This window comes from Pelobates fuscus, chromosome 13 (assembly GCF_036172605.1).
Source record: "Pelobates fuscus isolate aPelFus1 chromosome 13, aPelFus1.pri, whole genome shotgun sequence".
NCBI classification, from domain to species: domain Eukaryota; kingdom Metazoa; phylum Chordata; class Amphibia; order Anura; family Pelobatidae; genus Pelobates; species Pelobates fuscus.
The window spans coordinates 42,078,267-42,100,988 of record NC_086329.1 but is presented as its reverse complement, the minus strand read 5'-3'; the positions used below and the strand labels follow the sequence as shown (position 1 = coordinate 42,100,988).

Below are 22,722 nucleotides of genomic sequence, written 5' to 3'. Positions count from 1 at the left end.
ATTCTGCCAACAAATTCCATTTGCAGTGTGTTATATTATGTTCGAACAGTGTCAGCTGGAAGGAAAATAAACACATTCATACAATGTCACAGATCTATTTCCATATACACAATGAATTTCTCTACACAAACACTTTTAATAAATTGGAAACCCTGCTCAGGAAACCGTTACCAACTACTGTTCCTGTTATTGCTTTGTTCAATAATAAAACTACGGACAATATGGAAACATTACATTGTGCAAATAAGCAAAGAGAAAAATTCCGTCAGTGGCCAAACATGTACACAAACACAAAATGCCGTCCATTCATTAACCTCTACGTGTTTTTATTAAGAGGTATCAAGCAATCAGAACATCGAAGGCACTTGGCAGGTATGAATGGAGCCGGGGAACAAGCAAGGGTGCCACCAAAGAAGATGGAAGGTCCTTCCAACTTTCATAGGTATTCAAGACTGAATGGACTCCAGATTTCAAGTTTTGTTCAATCGCAGAAAAGTCTGCAGTTTGTAAGTAGATGTAAGTTCACTTAAACGTGGTGATTGGAGGTTAGAGTAAAATTTTATTATAACAATGATATTGACTTGCAGCTCTTATTCAAGAGAAGAAGTAACCAAAGTACTATTACGTGAATACTGCATTTCACAGATAAACGAATTATTAGAACTAGTAGCCCACAAGCCACATGTAGGCCACAAGGACTACTCTAGTTCCTCCAATCTAGGATGAGAACCAATGTGTTCGATTACATTATTAGGGTTAAATAATTGGCGTCAATGAAAATTAATGTTTACAGGAAGAAGAGGGTCTTACCTGGTAGTAGGTCTTTATGTGCCGCACCAGTATGTTCAAGTTCTGAATGCGGAGGTTGACATCGTTGTTCACATGCTTGTTGATCCGCTGGTTGGACGGTCGGGGATCTCTGTGAGAAACATAAAGAATTATGTGAAACTCAGTGCTTTGAATTTAACCTGTACGGGACATCAAGACAAACTGTCCGCTAAACCAGGGGAAGGTAACCTTCAGCACTTCAGATGTTGTGGACTACATCTCCCCTGATACTTTGCCAGCATTATGGCTGTAAGTGCATTAAGAGAGATGTAGTCAACATCTGGAGAGCAGAAGGTTGCCTGCCCCTAGTCTAGAAAAAGAAAAAAAGAAAAAAAAACATTGTAACCAAGTCAGCAGATAGCCACACCTTTGCCTTTCAAAAGAAAATTAACAGTACTGGCAATCACCCAGGTCAACTACTTAAAGGGAAATGGCCATCAGTTTTGCACATTTTGCTTGTTAATTTCCATCTATCTTGGACCTCACTCCGTTCAATCAATGTGCTGGCATTGAAGCTAGTATATCTAGGTCAGCAGAGGGAGAGTGCCAGGCATTGCTTTTACAAAACAGAGGAGGTTCTAAGAGGAGTCTCCAAGCCCATAAAGCCAGGCTCATTGCAGTCCTGGACCGGTTCAAGAGGTGAGCATTTTTGAACAAACATATGAAACTCCATTTAATTTCTATTTAGAGACTTTTTCTGACAAGAGTACAGGTTCACTTTAAAGAGGACTTCTAAGTAACCACAGTTTGGTGTACTAGTGTTTCTGTGTGCCGAGCCCTACTTTTATGTCGAACTGCTTTTAGGGCCATGCAGTGCCACCCTCACTTTCTCAAAGTAGCACAGCCAATGAGAACGGTCCTGTATTGAATCTGCCAAGCTCAATGAAGACACATGGCTTCTCTTGCTGGAGAACACTGGATGTGGCAAGTGTACCTGTGAGACTTATGGGGCCTCCCCATCCATAGATTACTCTTGGAGAGCGCCAGGGCACCCCTTGCACCATTACCACTACACAGAGCTGGTTATTGTGCTTGGACTGTTCATTTAATGACCATACTTTTTTCCCCCCCAATAGTTTAGGATGGGTTTCTTATCCCTCAAGTGTAGAAAGAAAAAAAGTGGGTCAATCACAAAATGACTAAAATATATTTCTTGTAGTAGTTCCCGTTTAGAATGTTCCAAATAGAGCATAATTTGGAGAGAAGGGGGGGAAATGTCCCAGACCCAGTTGTCACAATAGGAGATGAAAGTCCCCTCTGACACAATATACCAGCAATGAATTGCTTGCCAAACAAATTTAACAAACAGCATATTTAGCTGCATTTTATTCCTGCAACGACAGAGAGATCTCTCTCAGTCAACACCTTTGCCAGTGGCTCAAATATCTGGCAGGTCTCCATGTACCTCGTCTTCGAAGACAATGGAATTAACTGTAGGTTTCACCGTAACTATTGAGAGAAAAACATAAATAAAAAAGTGAACTCTCAATGTTATTTACCTCAGTTAAATTTTAAACCTGACACTTCTATCCCACAATCCTTTGCTACAGCCTCACTTTCATGTGCCATTTCAGCAAAACAAACAATGCATGCACACACACACACACACACACACAAAAAATTCCTACACTGACAAACTTTAGGCAATGTAGTGAAAAAAGTAGGATCAAATTCTGTATCCAATACAATTTGAAATTAAAGCAGTTTAAGGTTTTTAATATTTTACTTACTTTACTTAAATATTTTTTTCTTTTTCTTTTTTTTTTTTAAACCACCATCTTTTAACCTAACAAAATATAAAGCTTAAACACATAAACAAGATGGAACCGAGAAATGTTTAAGAGAAAAGCATTGCGATGGCACTTTACAAAGTATAAGAAGAACATATATTTAAAAAAAATAAAATAATAAGAATTAGTTCCTTTGGAGACCTACCAATATGCATTTTACTAGATGACAGAAACCAAGCTAGACTTTAATAATCCTTTGTTTGTGCATTCTTTATTCATTAGACACTGAATTGTAAATAGTATTCTAAAATTCAGGTAAAATTTAGATTTGGAAAACATGCTTCAAATTCAAGCAGTCACAGGTTTACAGTTTAATTTAGTGATTTCAAACCTAGCTAATATGATTTAATCAGGGAAATTTGCATAGATTAGAAAAGGGACGTGACACTTATACAGTCAGAAGTAGGGCTATAAAATGACTCTAGGCAGCCGCCTAAAGCACTGGGGCTAGACAGACACAGAACCATGAATTTGCTTGGTCCCATTTACCATCGCTATGTGAAGAATGAAAGTCAAGCTCAAACTGGAAACCAGCCTAAGGCCCTGCTTGATCTTCATCCTTCTCTGGTTAGAAATATTTTAGATATAAATCTGCATAGATTTATAAAAGTAATAATTATGAAGAGGTTACAAATGTTTTCTTGCTTTCACATACAGAAAACAACCAAGAGAAATGGCTGGAATGATTCATAATAATCTGAGGTTGCACTGTAAGGTAGTGCTTGAGTTTACATCAAACGGTTCTCAAAGGAACACTATAGTGTCAGGAATAAATTGCCTTTATTCCAGCCTTGGCTCTGCCTATACTCTGCCTCCATGGCTGAGACCGTCAGATTTGATAATCTCAGCATATCCAATGTTTCCTAAGGAAAGCACTGGGAGGCTAAGGCGCACACGTGGCACCAATCAGCATTTCCTTATATAGAGATGCATTAAATCAATCCATCTATATGGGGAGAGTTCAGCGCCTCAATGCAGAGGGTTGAGACGCTGAACGTCAGTGCAGCACTGACCCAGGAAGCACCACTAGTGGTAGTCTGAGTGACTGCCACTAGAGGTGTTACTAGGCAATCATGTAAACACTGGCTTTTCTGTGAAAAGGCAGTGTTACATTGATAAGCCCACAGGGACATTAGGCTGTAGTTGTTCTGGTGACTATAGTGTCCCTTTAAATGGTTTGTGATCCAAATGGGGGCAGTATGTAAGCAGTATAGTGAGCTGCAAAGGTGCAATCTGTGGTGAGGGAAAGGAGTTGGCTCTGGAGGCTGATAGAATTCAGTAGAGTTTGCCTTGACCCTAGTAACCAGAGTATTTACTTATAGACATTACATCATCCCCTCGGCGGCCAAACAGATAATGCACAAATTAACACGTTCATGTTATCACTGTATATTTTATTCAACCTGTATGGTGGCAATTGGCTGAGTGGGGGGTGTTAATTGTGCGTTATCAGTGTGGCTGAGGACCGGGGTGATCTCTATTTTCCATGGGGAACCCCATTTTTTTGACAAATCAATCCTATAAGGTTTGATATAAAACTGTAGGAAAGAGTCCAAAGATTCTCAATGCAACATAACCACTACCAATTATAAAGCTACAATAAAGATTCTTAGTTAAACGAATTTCTGGAAATAGACCACACCATATACCGCCTAACATTTCAAATGGACGTAGAGGGACCCTCTAATTTTAGGGATGTGGCAAGGGGCAGGATGTTTTGAGAAATGTATGTGAGTAAAGCGGAACGGTCTTCGTCTGGGGACTTTGCAGAATTTGCAGACACCCTTTATGGTCATGTCGCCGCTGAAAGCACAGGAAGAGGAGTTGTACTTACCTGAGCTTGTACCTCGCAGGGCCACCATCTACTTCCGTTGGGTCCTCTTCTGGTCTAGTGCTTCAACTCCAGGAGTCGTCATCACTGCTGCACTCGAGTATCCCCGAGATTACAATATTGAGGTCTATGGAGAATACCACGGGATTCTCCGTAGACAGAGCCAATTCTCTGCAGTGGTCACTGCTAATGGCTAGGGGGATTGACACTTCAAGACAGCAGTAGCTCGACCCAGTGTCTGGATGAGTCAGGCGTTATATTTTTACTTAGAAATGGATGAAAAATTAAACAAAGACACAATAGGAAAGCGGAAGCGATTGGGAAAAGGTAGGTACACCCTGACAGTCCTGCTTTAACAAATAACATATAATGCAACTAAAAATGTATTTTAGAACAGACTGTTTTCCCTTTAAGGACAGAGGCAATTATTCAAGGTCTGAACTAAAACAAAAACTGTAATTTGCGCTATAAGTTTGCTCAACCATAATTTACCTCTTTCATATTAAGTGCACCCAAACTTATTATATAAATCCCTTTCCAAAATCCCATAAAACCCCCCATGTACAGGTTTTACGGGATTTTGGAAAGTTACAGGGTCAAATCTAGGGCTTTCCTCCTGTCGGTTTGCCAGATTGGTTTGCTCTGCATTTGATACCCCATAGCATGGCATACCTTTTACAGAAGCAGACAACCCAGGCTATTCAAAATAAGGTCTGTCCAGTCATTTTTTAGTAGCCACTTGGTCACAAACCCTGGCTCAAGTTAGTGTTCAGATTTGTTCACAAAAAAAAAAAAAATGCCCTTTCACCTATGATATTATTGTCATTAAACGCTTTGCTGCTCTAAAACACTCCTGTGTCTTCTGCAATGTCTCACGCGTGCAACAGTACCACCCAAGTTATCATAGTTTATATTTATGTATTATTTTTACATAGTTATGTGGTTTTATTAATTATATGTTGGAGGATCTGCCAGACAAACCAGTTAATGTGGCAATCCAGCCGATCAGAGTAATGGGATCACAGCGTCATCATGATCACATGACTGATCGGCGGGATTGGCTGCAGGTGAACTGCCTCGGTGGTCAGGCTGTCCCCTCAATTAGATCCAGCGAGGAGGGCAAGTATGCGAACCAGAGGGAGGGTCCCATTATTAAGGCACCCTAACAGCGTTAAAGCCCTCTTTGTGAAGGACAGCATAGCACGCCCTAATGTCGGGAAAGGGTTAATGACATTACTGTGAGTATTGTTGCTGTGGATCTCGGTTATACATGGAGACACACAAACAATTTGGAGCTCCTAGAGAAGGATAGAAATGAGAGACAGAGGGATTTAGGCACTTCCTAAAAAGGGAAACTTGGGAAGTATGCCATTGATCCCTTTTTTGACAAGATCAGGAGTCTTATTGAAAAGATGATAATAATTAGTAGGTGTAACCAGAGAGTTCACTAACCAAATTATCACTTTTCAGTAAACATAGCCCTAAGCAAGTTTCACGGGTCATGAGGAACTGATTACTAAATCACTTTCCAGGTTTAACAATGTGTTAAAGGACTTGCTCAGTTTACGTGCTACAGAAATCCAATAGAGAGGCAGACAGAAGAAAAGCGAGTCAAATTAGACATTTTGATTTGTTTCTTAACCAAACATACAGCAAACTGGGGGAATGTATTAAGATATATTACCTGGAAAACAAGATAGAACTAAATTACACCATTAACAAAAAAAAATACATACAAGTTACTAGTAGTTAGGGTGAAAGGAGATTTTTTTCATTGCCTTTGGCTCTTTGAAGCAAACCCTTCCCTAATCCATCTAACTAGCTGAATATAGCTCACAGATTATCTTATGCCCACACCATGTGTGTAATGTTCAGCTGTTTATCATTCCCTATAAAAGATGCCAAGAGATACATGAACAGCTTTGTAAATAGTTTCTGATTTATAGCCCAAGGAGAGTTCCAGCCAACTGCACAGGACATGGGGTGGCTATAGGCAACTGGACAAGACAGAAGGACACACACGTAGCATGCAGCTGTTTATTGAATAGCAAACAGGTCAAACACGAATAGACATATATAGCCATTAATTAGAATTTACCTCTCTTTTTGGGAGCATTTACATGATCTTCAACCTTAGCTGTGAAGGTCAAACTTCGTTCTATGGGCTCAGTGTTTATAGGGAAAGAAATGCCTGAGTCCACACACACACACACACACACACACACACACACGATTCTTGTCCACAAATAAAGCTGATAAGGTCAAGTCAACACTTTCCAAGGTCACTAAACTAGTACCATTGAGTTTAAAAATTTTTTTATTTTTTTTTAAATTTTTACCCCATGATATATCTCAAGTGTTAAAAGCCAAATGTACCTTCCTTGCAAAATATTCTTTCAAACACCCTTCACCTTATCAATAAAAACAAAACAAAATGTGTGGTGGGTGCGATGGTAAATGTCAGTGCTAATGAAGAAATTCTATTGATCTGTTTTTTTCTCCAAAACCTCTCTTTAACATTTTTTTTAAAAGAAACTTCTAAATAAAATAAACTATCCACATCTTCTACGAAATGTCTGGCTAAGCACAGACCTTCCCCAGAGACCATACCATGCTCCTGTTCTCTAATTGACTAATCCCCCCACAGGTACAGTTTCTCCAGAGCTGCAGCATTTCTATAGCAGTGCCATAGAAACCAAGTCATTCCTGAGGGACCCCAGCAGGTGTGAGGGGTGTACCTCCTCTGTCAGCAACAGAAAGTAAATATGTATTTTTTTTTATTATATGAACAGTTGTTTTATTAAATAGCAGAGCACACCTATATGGTCTGGCTTTTGTTTTTCCATGTTCCAGTTAAGATGCAAACATAAGACATGGAGCCTCAATTCAATAAGCTTTCAAACTGATTTATCTACAAGATTTCCCGTAGACTTTAATGGAGACTTCTGTAGACAAATCATTTGGCAAGCTAAATCAAAGCCTTGGTTAGCATTAAAACACAATAGAAGCATACATGGTTACTATGATATATCTGCAGTTAAAGGGACACTAAAGGCACCCAGACCATTTCATCTCCTTGAAATAGTCTGGGTGCAGTGCCCCTGTTCTAAAGGATCAATATAGTCAACAAGACAACTTTAGCTTAATGAAGTAGTTGTGGTGTATAGATCATGCACCTGCAGTCGTAGTGCTCAATTCTCTGTCATTTAGGAGTTAAATAATTTTGTTTAGAGCCCTACTCACACCTCCCTGCATGTGACTTACACAGCCTTCCTGAAAAAGAAAAAAAAAAATAGATATCTAATGTTTAAACTTCCTTTGTTGCACAGTCTGTCTAATTTATAATTTAGATCTCCTACTCTGTTGATAGCCTTGTAAACTATAGAGGAGGCTATTGAGTGTGATGAAAGTTCAATTTACAGAACAGGGAATAAAAACTTGGTTGGATAGGTGTGTGCAAGTGTTAAAAAAAATATATATTAACTCTCTCACCTTTTTTGGGTGGTATTTTTTGTTTATTCCTCATTCTCAGGTTTTTCTACCAGAGGCCTGAGACTCTGAGGGTTCTGTGCATTATCTTAGCTGTTCCTGCAAATGCAGTGATCTCATGTGTCCCACTAGGAATGTGCTGAAGCAACTCTCCCAACTTAAGGGTTTCTTAAGTCATGAGCGCTCCGATCACAACTGGGACTATTACTGCCTTCATTTTTCACAGCCTTTCTGCTCCCCTTTAATTCCTTGGTATTTGTCCACCTTCTTATGTTACTACTTCTTGATGTTAGTGGGTATTGTAACATCAATCACCACAACAGGGGGTGGTGTGTGTGGGTGTGTGTGTGTGTGGGGGTGAGGAAAATGTAGTGTAGGAGACCATGCATTTAAATTCAAACCTCAATCCTGTATTAGGATTGGTTGCCTAAAATCTTCAACAAATCATAATTTGACCAGGAGAGAATAAACTAATGTCTGCAGTGCCACCCAAAAATGAATGAGCGTGTCAGCCTGGTCTAAATGCACACGTGGATGACTTACAGCTTCACTGGTTGGCCACACTTAGGACAGACCACTGCTGAAGTGCTCCGTATGGTCCTCGTGCCGTCAGCATGAAGCACTTCTAACGATGCACTTTCACGGTTCTCACTAGTGCCTTGATGTCCCCAGATGTGGGACACCAGAGAAAAAAAACTGGACAGTTCACCAGATATAATACTTTGGGAAGTAGGCAATCTTCCGGAGACATTTATAATCCATTTAAACAGTTAGTGTTGTATTTTATTATGAGGTTATCAGAAGCGTACATTTATTTTATTATATATTGTCTATGAAAGTGAGCACTGTTGGTGAAGTACTGTTAAGGCATCAAAATGTATTTAACCGTTTTGTATTTAACCGTTTTGCTTGCTTCCCATTGTGAGCAATTGTTGTTTTCACGCTCTTTTACAATCCAAAAATACATATATATATTTTTTTAAGTTAAAAAGCCAGGAATGAATTTGATCCTATTCCTCCTCTAAGCCTCAGCCCTAATCCTTTTAATTGTTCCCCCAGGTAAAATATCTGCTTTATATCCTTAGATCAATTCATATCTACACCCACACATCTGTACATACTTATTTAAGGCAGAATTTCCATTCATTTTTAAAGAGCAGAGCTGGACTTTACACAGAAGTTCTATTTAGAATGTCTAAATCAACATCCAAGCACGACACGCAAACAGTACAATCAGGGGAGTTAAAGAACTGGAAGAGAAGTTAATGTTGCCTGATATTAGATCATCACGTGAACCCTCCTCAATCACAACTTTTACATCCATCAAACAAACCTACAATCCTATCTTAAACTTTCAACTGTCCGCAGAGCACACAATTATTGTGCAAATCTTTCTTCTATAAACTCAGATCGCCCATTCCCGTCACTCCAGCTGCCGGAGAATCAGACATTTGTAGTGTGCGGCCTGCCTTTTGGCTCTGCATGAATAACGTTTAGAGGTTAAAGCTCTAAAAACTAAAAGTGGTTTCTTTTTACTTAAAACAGTGTTTACTAACTTTTTTTTTTGACAGGGACTCAAAGTACAAACACAGCATTAGCTTGGCGACCCATTCATCAATTGTAAAAATTAGTCGAGAATCGCAATTGTGATATAATTAATATACTAAACATTTTATCAGACTCTTCTCAACATCCATTGGTTCTTTGGTATGGTTACAAATCTGTAAATTGTTGCCTGGGACCTGAAAGTTATCATGTATTCTTTCAAGCATGTAAGGAAATATTATTATGGATGTGGACTCACATTTTCTCTATATCCAAAGTCCCTGTTTAACTGGGTTTTCGTTTGGATTGAGGGCACTTGCAAGAACATTTTCATTACAAAAAAAACACAACAACAACAAAAACAAAGGGGGCGGGGCCTGACCGCCATGCAGAACAGCCGCATGAAACGACAGCTCCTGCAATCAGGCAAAATTTAAAAGAAATTAAGGCTGAATTGGTACCCTCCTGACTACCAGAGAACGCGGTCCGACACACGTAGGGACACTGGACCTGGGGAGAGGCTTGCACTCCGTGTTTTAGTCCCCCAGAATGACTCATGTCGTCCGCATAGGATGAGGCCTACTTAGGCGGTGAGCGGGGTAGACGGCCGCTGCCCCGCTATCCCGCCCGACTGAATCACACCAGCACCCTCGAGGTCACGGAACAGGTCCCGTCTCCCCCCCTTAGGGCCGGTGGGGGTTATCCCGGCCCAAGCCTCGACATCCCTGCAACAATGGCGAACCTGCGGCAAAGAAATGTCACCACGCTGCGGATGAGATCCTGAGCCGCGTGCAAAATGGCGGCAAACTCAATCTCGATCGCTCACACCAAGAGGCATGCAGACTCCAAACTCCACACAGTGCCCCGCAGGAGACTGACAGCGTGGCTGGAGAGACTCAATCAGACAGGGCCCTGAGCTGCGCCCACTCAACCCCCGCCAGAACAGATCCGCCAGCAGCCGGGACCCAAAGGGAGACACCGGCAAACAGGGTTCAGCGGAAGCCCACACGGCTCCCGATCAAAGAACTTACCTTCGGGCTGGCCCGACAAGAGGCGACACTCTACAGGACTCCAGCCTGATATACCTTCACGACGAGGTCACAGCACTCGACGACAGCATGTCCACAAAGAGGCAACAGCTCACACGAACTCTCCGCCGCACAGTCGGAATCCCCGAGCAAAGCAGCCTACAGCCAGAGGTGGACACTAACGGCAGGTCCCTGGATATCTGCCACCACGCTGTAACACTTAACATCGTGCAGAGTCCTAACCTTTGCTCTGGGCTCTCCCCTTCTGATACATGCCGCTTGATATAACATTGGGGAGGTCTCTGGGGCAAAATAATCATATGTTACCAATTTAAGCACAAAGTTATGTCCAGCCTGCAATTTATACTATGTTGGTTTCTGCTGGAATTACTACCTTTGCCTACCAGCTACTAACCATATAGATTTAGCTTAAAGCGACATGCAATCACGTATACTATGCCTAGTCAGACTAGACGCATGTCTCACCACATGGCTAAACAGGTTACCGTGTACTTACTCAAACAGCCTTGTTCACATAATGTTACCATCTGCCTTGTTGCACCATTTTGTCGACCCTCGACTAATCTTACTTAACAAGACCATATGCCATACCAGCATGATCAATCTGGTGTTATTCTAATGTTAAACTATAACCTTTCTAAAATCAAAAAGTGCTGTTCATCTGACATGTAATATATGCTGCTGGATAATCTTTACTGTTACCAATTGCAATGTCTATGTAAACCTGTAAGTTAATGCAAAGCACTACAAAAATAAAGAATTTAAAAAAAAAAAACAAAAAAAAAAAAACAAAAACAAACACACCCCAAAACAAAAATAAAATATCTTTATATACGACAATGAAACCTGGTAGTTTCCCCACACGTCATGTCACATGACATTTACTTACAGTTTCAATGTCTATGTGTTTCCCATACGTGCTCCAAAGTGGCACCTCAACTTAGCACTTCTCCTAATATGCACGGCCAACCTGCTTTGTCAGCAGTAAAAAAAAATGATCTTATATATTCAGATATTGTTTAAGTATCTTTTTTTTCTTTTTTTATTCTTTTTACACACATTTTAGAAGGGTGACTGCTTCATCAAGTATTTTGATTTCCTAGCCTTGACACAATGCTATAATGTACTGATTAACCCAGGAGGGATGTGCCTACCTTAAAAACTTCCTGGGTTGAAACCCGTAAAAAGGCAGCAACAACACAGTGTATTGGGCAGTGTACTGTGAAACATATAATTCAGCCAGAAAGGATGTGGTTAGACAGAAATCTACAGCTTTACAGATAAAAATATACGCGTTCAGCCACCACCAAGTCACGTTCTATCAAGTTTGAGCTTTTATTATAGTAATTGCGTTACTACAATCAGACTGAATGGAGGTAAAGAAGAATAAATACGTATAACCAAGTGCAGTCATGCGAACAGTAGGAATATTAAAGACAAGTTGTTGGACATGAAGACACAGACCCCACGACGTACTTGAAAACAAGAGTAATCTGAATGTACCTTTTCTGGTTAAATACTTTGTTGTTATTATTAACAACAAGAAGGCCACTGTGAGAGAACTTAAATTGAGGGTAGGAAATAAAGCGAGATCAATAGATCAAACCACACATCACTAAAGAAGAGACCTCATTACACAAGCTGCCGTGGGCAGCTGATAAGACGCTGAACCCGGAATGTGACTAACCACGTAACCCAATGTGCTCAATCCCTGAGCTATTGTATCATTTCTCCCAGTAGAAAACCATAAGCATACAGATATATGAATTTGGGGGGAGGGGGGCGGGAGGGTAATCAATCACTTTAAAGAGATCCCATTCTACCCCTTAAATGGATACTGTAGTGCCAGGAATCAATGCTTTCCTATGAGGAAAAAAATCTGACACTGGAGATCCTCTTGCAGAGCGTGAGGGCGTCCAGCATCAGATAATAGACCAAAAGTCTGTTACGATTCCGGAAGCGCCCCCAGTGGCTCTCCGGTAGACAGCCACTAAGGGCAGACTTAGTGCTGCAATGTAAAAGGGACACTGCACCCAGACCACTTGAATGAGCTGCAGTGTTCTGAGTGCTGTAAGAAATATTAGTTAATTTCTCATATCATTTTATAAGATGTATTATCATTATTGCTGACTTGTTAAACTACTTTTTGCTTTGTATGCTTTAACTCAATGTACGTCATAGATATGCTGACTGTGGCAAAACTTGGACAATGACATTTTTCCTTTTAGGATGTCTGACAATGTGATACTATGCTTAGTATACAATTGTATAGGATGATCTAATATGATTGAGTGTGACAGACTTACAATTTTATAGGATGTAAGACAATGCTAAATACTCAGGATGTCTGGCCTCGGATCCAGACATATTCAAAGAAGGTCTTATCTATCTATTTAACATGTGATATTTAAGGAAGTAATCAATCTTATATTCTGAATGGCATATCTCATGACACATGTAAATACAATTGTATAAATGCCCGATTCACAGTAATACAAATTGAGAACTTGTCATGCACCTTTCGTGTGTCTGTTATTTGCTGAGCAAGTTTCTCCCGTCAATTGATGTGGTGACCGAGAGATACAGAATTGAGGGAATTGAGTCCAAGACAGCATTAACCCTTTCAGCTTGGTGTCTAGAAGTGGGATCAGCAAACAGCAAAACCATTGGGTAAGTAGCCTTTTTGTGTCTTAATTGACGCTGATTGTCTATGATTCCCTTTGGTTTAGTAAGACTGTATCCAGTAGGAAAGGTGTAAGGACTCTAGTTATATTGAGACCATGAGAGGTCTCCAGTTTATATTGAGACTATAAGAGGTCTCCGGTTTATTAGACATTTGGTCTAAATATATAGGGTTTTGGTAACCCAGGTTAGTATCTAAGATAGATACAGGGTATCTCAGGTAGATACAGGTTTTTGAGACCATAAGAGGTCTCCGGTTTATTAAGACTATAGGTGTTCTGAGGAGCACGGTTTATAGATCTATAAGTGTAACCCAAACTTCTCTTTCTCCCGGTCACCTTTGTTTGTCTTAAGTGTTCTTTGTGGGTGATTGTTTGTCTATATTGGGGACACACTTTGGTAAGTTAGTAGTGTCCCCACTCTGAGTATGGGAAATGTGAGTTCAGGTCCTGAGTGACCAATATGTGTACATGTATATGTGTATGTATGTATATGTATAGATGTGTGTATATATATATATATGTGTATATATAAGATAGCAGTACTTTTAAACAAATGGAGGTTTTTAAAATACATAGGGATTAAGGAGAGAACGCAGGTAACTTGTTTTTCTTTGTTTTTTATGATATATTGGGGCTGATGTGTATTTTAGTCCTTGCTGCTGCCCAGTAGTGATGGGAGTGAGCGCAGGACTTATCTTTTTGCAAGATAGCAGTACTGTGTATTAGAAAAGAAATGACTCACAGGTTGTACCTGATAGACCTACTTAAATCTTTTTGCTTTATTCTTTCTGTCGCATAGAAGTATAAGTTTTATTGTAAGTTATTTCACATGGGATCTGTGTGCCTGGTATGATTGTTGCTTTAAAATACCATAAGCCCACTACACTTTCTATGAGAGTGGGATAAGTGTAAATGTGTTAAATTGTTTAAATGATGAGCTCAGTATATTTGCTACTGAGACAAAAAAGAGACACTTCATTAGTATTTGAAAGTTAATTCCCCATATGGGATTAATTGTATAGAACACCAATCAGCACATCTTCCCTGCCCTGTGTGTTTGTTGCAAAGGATCCATACTAAATATGATTTTTGTTTGAAAATAACAGAGTAACATTTTAAATTTTCAGCGGTCCAACACATGCTTTATTTTGTGCTGTAAGCTAACCTTTTTATTGCTACAGATGCCTTAGATGATCCAGTACAATAACTACTGCTTGTGTCTTCTATGTCTCACATTATGTGTTATTTTAAATTGTGGTATATAGCCTGGATCAGAGATCATGGACAAAGGTTTCTACCTGTTGTACTAAGGCTCTTGGAGACTGACCGGTCTAAGGTTTGCCATGCCTTTTAAACATGGTATAGAATAATTTTTTTAAGTCTCTGAGAGTTCTGAAAGATTCTGGTGAAACCATGTCTGTGTAATCTGATCCAGATGTTTGTTCAATTTCTATAAGATTTAAGTTGATGCAGAAGCATCTCAGATTAGTTAATGGAAGTTTTATACAAATAGTTGAGTTATGAGCGCGCTATATAAATGGATCCTTTCTTTATATACAATACTATAGTAGAGTAAAGTAATGAAGTTAATTAAGAAAATGTATACATAAGAATCCCTAAAATGAATCTAATCTAATATTGGTATACCATAAAAATATGTTCTGATTACAGCTGTTAACGGTTTATTCTGTGTAAATGGTGATTGTGATAATGTGTGAAGTGTGAAGTTTAACTTGAAAGTGGTTTAATTTATATGTTGCTGTATTGTTTTAAAATTATATGTGAATCAGTTTGTTACAGTCTAGTGATACTGATAAGAATGCCAGCTAAATAACCTAGCAAATAACTGTTTTACTAGCTGTTGAATACTAGCGTTTTGGCTGAGGATAGTTGGAGTTGTGGTCTGATATAGCTATATGGGATTGGAGATTTTGAGATGTTAGTTTAAGATTGATTTTATATTGTGTCTGTGTTTCCTAGGAGGGAGACAGAGTGTGTAGTTGCGTGCCCATAAATGTGATTTCTGTATTGGCATATCTGCTGGGTACCTATTATTTGTTTCTACAAAGATACTGTTATATGGTTTGAAATTAATTGTTGTTTATGAGCTTAGTACTTCAGCAGGATGTGCTAAAATGTGGAATGAGGTGGAAGTTGAGATTATGGAAGAATAAGCAGTCTATATTCACTGTTTTGGCATATAAGCAAGATGCAAAGGAAGAGATTGGTAATATGATTTGTGTTGGAAGGATGAGGCAGGTTTAATGTCTGGAGATGATATGGATCTCCTTAAAATACAGTCATGCCTTGGTAATATGTTGCCACAGTATTCTTTGCTTGTGAAATAATTGATTTCAGACTGGGCCAATTTGGGTGGCTAAGATTTTCTTACCAAGGTTATAGAAAAGGAAAATGCAGGTTGTTTTGACTTAAGAAGGTTTTTAGGAAGTAAGGTTTTTAGGAAGTAAGGTTGCTTATTATGCTCAGGGATTGCAACACTGTCCACCTACACAGGCTGAGAGCGAACATGGGATGGAGCACATAACGCCCGTGGATGGGGTGGTCAAAGAGGGGCAAGGGGATGGAGACAGGGAAATCAGGGTTATAGTGGCAGGGTTAACCAAGGAGGAATAGAAAGGAACACTTATTTTAACTGTGGCCAGTATGGCCACTGGAGGAATGAGTGTCCACACCCCAGGAAACCCCAGATACCCCAACAACCCCACAATTCTCAAAATATGCCCGGTAGATAAGAATAACACCAGACCCACTCCCAACACCACTGGCCAGCATATCGCTTAGTTCAGGACTTTAGAGCCCTGAATGGTTTAATTGTGCCCATTGCACCCATTGTCCCTGATGTGACATCCCTCATTACAGCCATTTCACATGATGCCACTTGCTTCACTGTCATTGATTTAAGTAATGCATTTTTTCTATACCTATTGATCAAGAGACACAGCTACTTATGGTTTTTATTTTAATTTTTGAAGGCTGTCCGTTTACCTGGACACGCTTACCCAAGGCTATGTGGATTCCCCAGCTGTTTATTCGTTGGTACTCCAACATACTCTAAAAAACATGGACCCTGGTCTTGGTTCCGTCCTTTTGCAAAATGTTGATGATTTTTGTTACGTAGCCCTAGCTATGAGGCAAGCACTGTGGATACTGTCAGCAACTGTGGGTCACAAGGTTGTTAAACACAAAATGCAATTGTGTAAATCAAAGGTTGAATACTTAGGTTTTGTTCTGGCTTCAGGCACCAGACAATTGAGTCCAACACTTATTGAGGTCATTCAGAGGATTCCTACACCCACTACTCGGAAGGAGTTGCTCACCTTCCTCGGCATGATTAATTACTGCTGCCAGTGGATCCTTGAATGCTCCCATTATGACTCAATCCTAAGGCAGGCTGTACGTTCTGACAGCCCTGAAAATGTCTGTTGGTCACCAGACATGATAGCTGCATATATTGCCCTCAAGGTTGCTATTGTACAAGCCCCGGCTTTAGGACTACCTGTCTATTGTAAATCATTTTATTTGTATGCTCGGGACAAACTGTAAAACCATGGCCGCGGTCTGTGCATAAGAGCAAGGAGGCGGTATGCGTCCCATAGCATTCTTTTCCAAGGTAGCTTGAGCACAGGGTATGCCGGTTGTCTCAGAGCATTGACAGCATGTGCAATGGCTGTTGAAACTGCTACTACTATCACACTAGGGCATCCTACAAAACTTCATGCCAGTCACCAGGTCACTCAGCTGATAACAAATCTCACTACACAACACATGACAGCCCAGCGCTTAAGTGGTTATGAGATTCTTTTTCTTAATATCCAGAATCTGTCTATTGTCTATAGTATTGTTAATTCTGGTCCTGTTTGTTTTGCATGCTATTCTCATTTCTGCTTCTGACTCTGTCTATACCATCTAAGCCTCATAATTAGTGATGACATTTCCAGAGGAAATGCCTTGGCTGACAAAGTGGCAAAAGGAAGTTGCAGCCATAATGTTTGGATTAAACAAGGTTTAGAGAAAGATCAGAATGATCTGTTCTCTAAAGAGGGGAGAATAGGCATAATTGAAGCAAACAGTCTTTTGTAAGATAGTGTGAACCATGTATGAGAACACATCCTAATATTCCACACAAATCACAGCACGAACATTTGCCCCCTCCAGCTGCTCTTTTTACACACTTACAGATTGCTTTTATTCATGTATCCAAAATTGGTAAGAATACTTACTGGTCATAGTTGATCAGTTTAGTAGATGGCATGAGGCCTTTGTGATATCTAGGGAAAATGCTAGGACTGTAGTGAAGTTATTGAAATTATTCCCAGGTGTGGCTGCTCTCTGCAGGATTGGCTCTCATAATGGCTCGGTTTTTGCCAGTAAGGTTACCAAGGAACTTGCTAAATTCTTGCAAGTTACCTGGAAGTTTCATATACCTTATCATCCACAGTGTACAGGGGTAGTTGAAAGGATGAATAGGACTATTAAGGAAAAGCCCAGAATTTACCCAGGAACATGGGTAAATTGGACTAGATATCTACCAGCTATTTTAGCTGATATAAGAATGAATCCCCACAAGGTGACTAAATTATCTCCATTTGAGATTTTGATGGGATGACCTTTTCCCACACCCTGGGCCAGGGAACCGCTTGTTATAATGTCTGGGGATTTACAGCTAATACAAGAATATGTACAGGAATTGTTGATAAAACTGAATGGTATGTATGACAAAGTTTCTTCGTAGTTTTCCCTTACCTTCACAGGAAGCTACTCATCCATACCAGCCCGGTGACAAGGTGTATATCCGTCAGCTGAACAGAACCAGCAAAGGAGGATACCCTTTTGGACCACCTGCTACTGTGATTGCTGTAACCAGAACCGCTGTCCTCACAGATTCCGATGACATCTGGATTCACGCATCCCGAATGAAGCTGTGTCCAAAGAGGGGAGCCAAGGAAGACAACACCACTCCTCGCTCGGAAACAGAAGAAGTTCCCCTTAGCGAAGCATCATGGCTTTCACATCATATCGTAGATTGAGAGGATCATACGAATCTGAGACCAAGATTATGTTTTGCGCTTTGCTTTCTGGAGTTGTTATACTCCCTCTGATATTGTTCCTTGAATGCCATTATGAGTACAAGTCAATGGCAAGGTTAAAACCTGTTTGTTTCTGGAGAAAAGGACTTTGACACGATGAACAATTCTTCAATACCCCCAGCCCAATTAGGCCTTAGCCCCTCATCTAGCTTTCGTCACACACGCTCCCTCAAGAACTTTTCTCCACCACCTTTCTATCAGCATGTAATATGCAATCATTCATTCACTGAAAGCATTTGGATGAATTGGACAAATAGTAACCCTTATAAGTACCAGTTACCCATATGGAATGTGTCCATAGCTAATGAAACCGATGCATTATGTTTGTTTAAAGGTTCATGGAAAATTGTTAGATCTTATAACGCAGAAATGTGCATAGTTAAGGTTGCTAATTACACTAATATCTGTGTCACATTATTTAATAGAAGTTCTGATGGTAAGAAGAAAAACTGGTTTTGGGATATATATTATAAGAAAATTAATAAGGTTACATATCAATTTAAACAGACAGGCCTTATTACTTTTAATAGTGATTATACAACTGGTACCATTAATTGGAAAAGGGGACAAATGTTAGTTATTATGAACGACACACACACACCTATTGGGCTCCAACTATTGTTAAATCACAGGTTACAGGTTAATTGGATTTAGATAAATCAATGTATAATTATTTAGATAATTTAACTGTTGCAACTATGAAATTCAGAACAGGTCTAAGTAACTGGAGTATTTGTGCCATCAGGTATTTATGGATGCAACAACAAGGATTGGCATTAGAAAACACACTAATGATTCTTAAATTATAGAAGATTAGAAGAATGCTTAACCACACAGATAATGAATGGTTACTTCTAAAACCCCAATCCACTAAATGCAATCAATGGTTAACTGGTAATGTTTCATATTTTTCATGCTTTTGCTATTTTACATTATATCATGCATCATCAAAGGATGTTAAATTAGCACGTCAATTTAACACATTACCAGTACCAGTTTATGATCTCTTTGCCATGAATTTAACCTGGTGGGCACCCACATACACAGGGGACGATATTTTTCCCAAAGATAACACACACAGGTAGCCACACATATCCTAAAAGGAGAACTCCTTAAGGTGAGTTCACAAATTTAGAATGATTTAGCCCAGCATTGGTACAATGCTTTACTGGTTGATCACCTACTGGATCCCAGATAATGAAATCATTCTTCTATCCGCTTGTTATTGTAGCCCTGATTTTATTGTGTATGAATTTTTATAACTGCCACCTTATTTGTACATTGAGGAAGAGAATACAGAAATTAATTCATAATGCAGAACAGAAACAATTGGAAATTCTCCTCTCTGCCACTGGAGGGTATCAACCCATCTTTAAAACTGGGCCTTAGGAATTACCACATGGGAATCGAGGTGAAGAAATTAATTAAAGTCCCGCAGGGAGTGACTAGCACCCCTGAAAATACCATGTGGAGGTTTCTCTGTCCTGGTAAGATTTGTATCAATAACATGAGCAAATTTTATTTTTGCTCAAAGAGGGGAAATGTAAGAAATATTAGTTAATTTCTCATATCATTTTATAAGATGTATTATCATTATTGCTGACTTGTTAAACTACTTTTTGCTTTGTATGCTTTAACTCAATGTACGTCATAGATATGCTGACTGTGGCAAAACTTGGACAATGACATTTTTCCTTTTAGGATGTCTGACAATGTGATACTATGCTTAGTATACAATTGTATAGGATGATCTAATATGATTGAGTGTGACAGACTTACAATTTTATAGGATGTAAGACAATGCTAAATACTCAGGATGTCTGGCCTCGGATCCAGACATATTCAAAGAAGGTCTTATCTATCTATTTAACATGTGATATTTAAGGAAGTAATCAATCTTATATTCTGAATGGCATATCTCATGACACATGTAAATACAATTGTATAAATGCCCGATTCACAGTAATACAAATTGAGAACTTGTCATGCACCTTTCGTGTGTCTGTTATTTGCTGAGCAAGTTTCTCCCGTCAATTGATGTGGTGACCGAGAGATACAGAATTGAGGGAATTGAGTCCAAGACAGCATTAACCCTTTCAAGTGCCTAAAGTGTCCCTTTAATACAATGACAGCCCCAGAAGTCAGAACGACATGCAAGTGTCTTTTTGGGCATAGAGGATCAGATGGCACCAATTCAAATCCAGCATGCCTCTCAACAGTATCTCCGGCCATCATTAAAGGACTAATACGCATGTTGGAACGTTTTAACATTAGAGGCTATATGATTAATGTAAGGAATACAGTACTCTGGAACTGACAAAATAAGTTATTAATTTTATTATCAGAATGAGTGAATATGAAATCGCAGACAGACTGAACTGCCGAGAAATGTTGCCAATTAGAATGCTTAAAGAGACACTACAGACACCCAGACCACGTCATCTGAATGAAGTGGTCTGGGTGCAGCGACCACGTCCCTTTAATCCTGCAATGCAGAACATTTGCAGTTTCAGAGAATTGAGCAGTGAAATTATGTTCAGAATACATGAGTGAAGAATGAACACGGTACATTGTATGAGAATACTAAATAAAAACATTATTTAATAAGATCAGGGGACGTGACCAAAGCACGCGAATCTCCATCAACTACTAAATGTCCGTTACTTGATACTTACATTTGAAGCATGATTTTGTTCAAAAATACGCCATCTACCAGATCCATATACATTGCCAGCTTGGTTTCATTGTCATTGTTACATGGGCCAAATGTTTTCACCTACAGAAATATTGAAAATAAATTAGTTTTTGGGTAAAATTGCATTAAGTAATCCAGCCTGCAGATATGTATCAAATGTAGCATTTAATGAAACTGATTCTTGCTTTATGACATGAGCCGTTTACAAACGTGTTCAATTATCAAAATATCAACATGCAGCTAATTAGCAAATACATTGAAAGTGGCTCTGTCATCAAAACCAGTTTATGCACCAACATAAAACATGCTCACAACGGTAAACAAAATTTCAGCGAGCTAAAAATTACACTGTATTGTCTAATACTGTTTGGGGTACAGATGCATGATATACAGTAATTTAAATCACTTTTTTTTTAATAAAAACATTTTAATGTACTTGGATATCATTATAAAGCTTTGTTAAAATGATCCAATGCTTCTCAAAGCGAAGCACTGAATCCACTTGAGAAGTTCTAGAAATGTTCTGCGTTTGTGAGGTTACAATAGTTAGACCTTCGAAAATGGAAAGTTGTAAGACACTAGTACCTCTGGTGGCTGTGGCGTATTCTTAGACAAATGTAAATACTGACATATTTCAGAAACAGCATTGTTTTACATTGTCTGAGAAAAGGCTGAGTTGCAGATATTATGGTGCTCATAATGCACCTTTAATTCCTATACACATACACAATGTACTGTACAAAATGTCTTGGCTATGCTGAAAAATATTACGATTGAAAAGCAATTTATTAGAGAGCAGGGTTACTTGGTTCAACAATCAACAGAGAACAAGGAAGTAGGAAAAACGTTAAAAAAATAAATAGTATTTTCAAAACAAGTTAGTAATTTGTTTGGCCTCATTTAGAATGTAAAACTGAAGCAAAAAGTTATAGACAGGAAATGCAGTCTGCATAATATGAAGAGTACTTAAAGAAACACTCCACACACGTAACACATTCTAAATTGCTGATGATGTTTGTCTCCTCCCCCCCCCCCCCCATTTCACAAAAAGTGTGGAATTCACTAAAGTTTTTCATTGGGGTTTCATCTACTGAATAGTGATTTTATTTTATTTTTTATATATGGGCACTGGAATGTCCCTTTAACTGTCACTATTAGGGACAATGAAAAAAGCCAAAGTGCTTGCTCAGTAACAGAAGCATGGCACCAACAAATCTACGAGAAGAAGTCTTACGAGAACAGGAATGACAGGGCGCCTTGACGCCAAGAAGTAATTCTTACAGAAACCAGGAAGGGCTTTCAACACTGAAAATACCAAAACTATAGAGCCACAAGTAGCAGAATGTCTTATGGAATTAGGAGTTTGAATTTGTAACTAAAGTGCAATTCTCCAGGGATTCAAAAGGCAACCTTAGCTGAACTAAAAACATGGCTAACTGTTCTGGACTAAAAAAAAAAAAATTAAGTTTACACTTTAATGACCAATTCTATTCTTTGGAACTTCATTTGGTTTCCTTCTGTCACTCATGGCCCTCAAAAGACTGCTAACTGCTGAAGTACATTAACCACTACATCTTACTGAAATGGTAAAAATGGCAAAGGCACCATGATTTTTTTTGCGCTTGACCTCTGCCCTTAAAAGGTGCAGAGGTCAGTAAAAAAAAAACAACAAAAAAACACCACAACCACAAGCCACTCAGTTG

At 39.2% G+C, this 22,722-nt stretch overlaps 1 protein-coding gene across 4 annotated transcripts in view; it reads right to left on the bottom strand.

Annotated features, from left to right (window-relative positions):
- CCDC88C (coiled-coil domain containing 88C) overlaps positions 1–22,722 on the bottom strand; it is a 103,932-nt gene that overhangs the window by 76,831 nt on the left and 4,379 nt on the right. For all 4 annotated transcript variants that reach the window (XM_063439755.1, XM_063439756.1, XM_063439757.1 and 1 more), the window contains exons 2-3: positions 21,000–21,100; positions 811–919 (exon numbers count right to left, since the gene is read on the bottom strand). In XM_063439755.1, the coding sequence (XP_063295825.1) occupies positions 811–919; positions 21,000–21,100 (210 nt within the window). The remainder of the gene's footprint in view (positions 1–810; positions 920–20,999; positions 21,101–22,722) is intronic.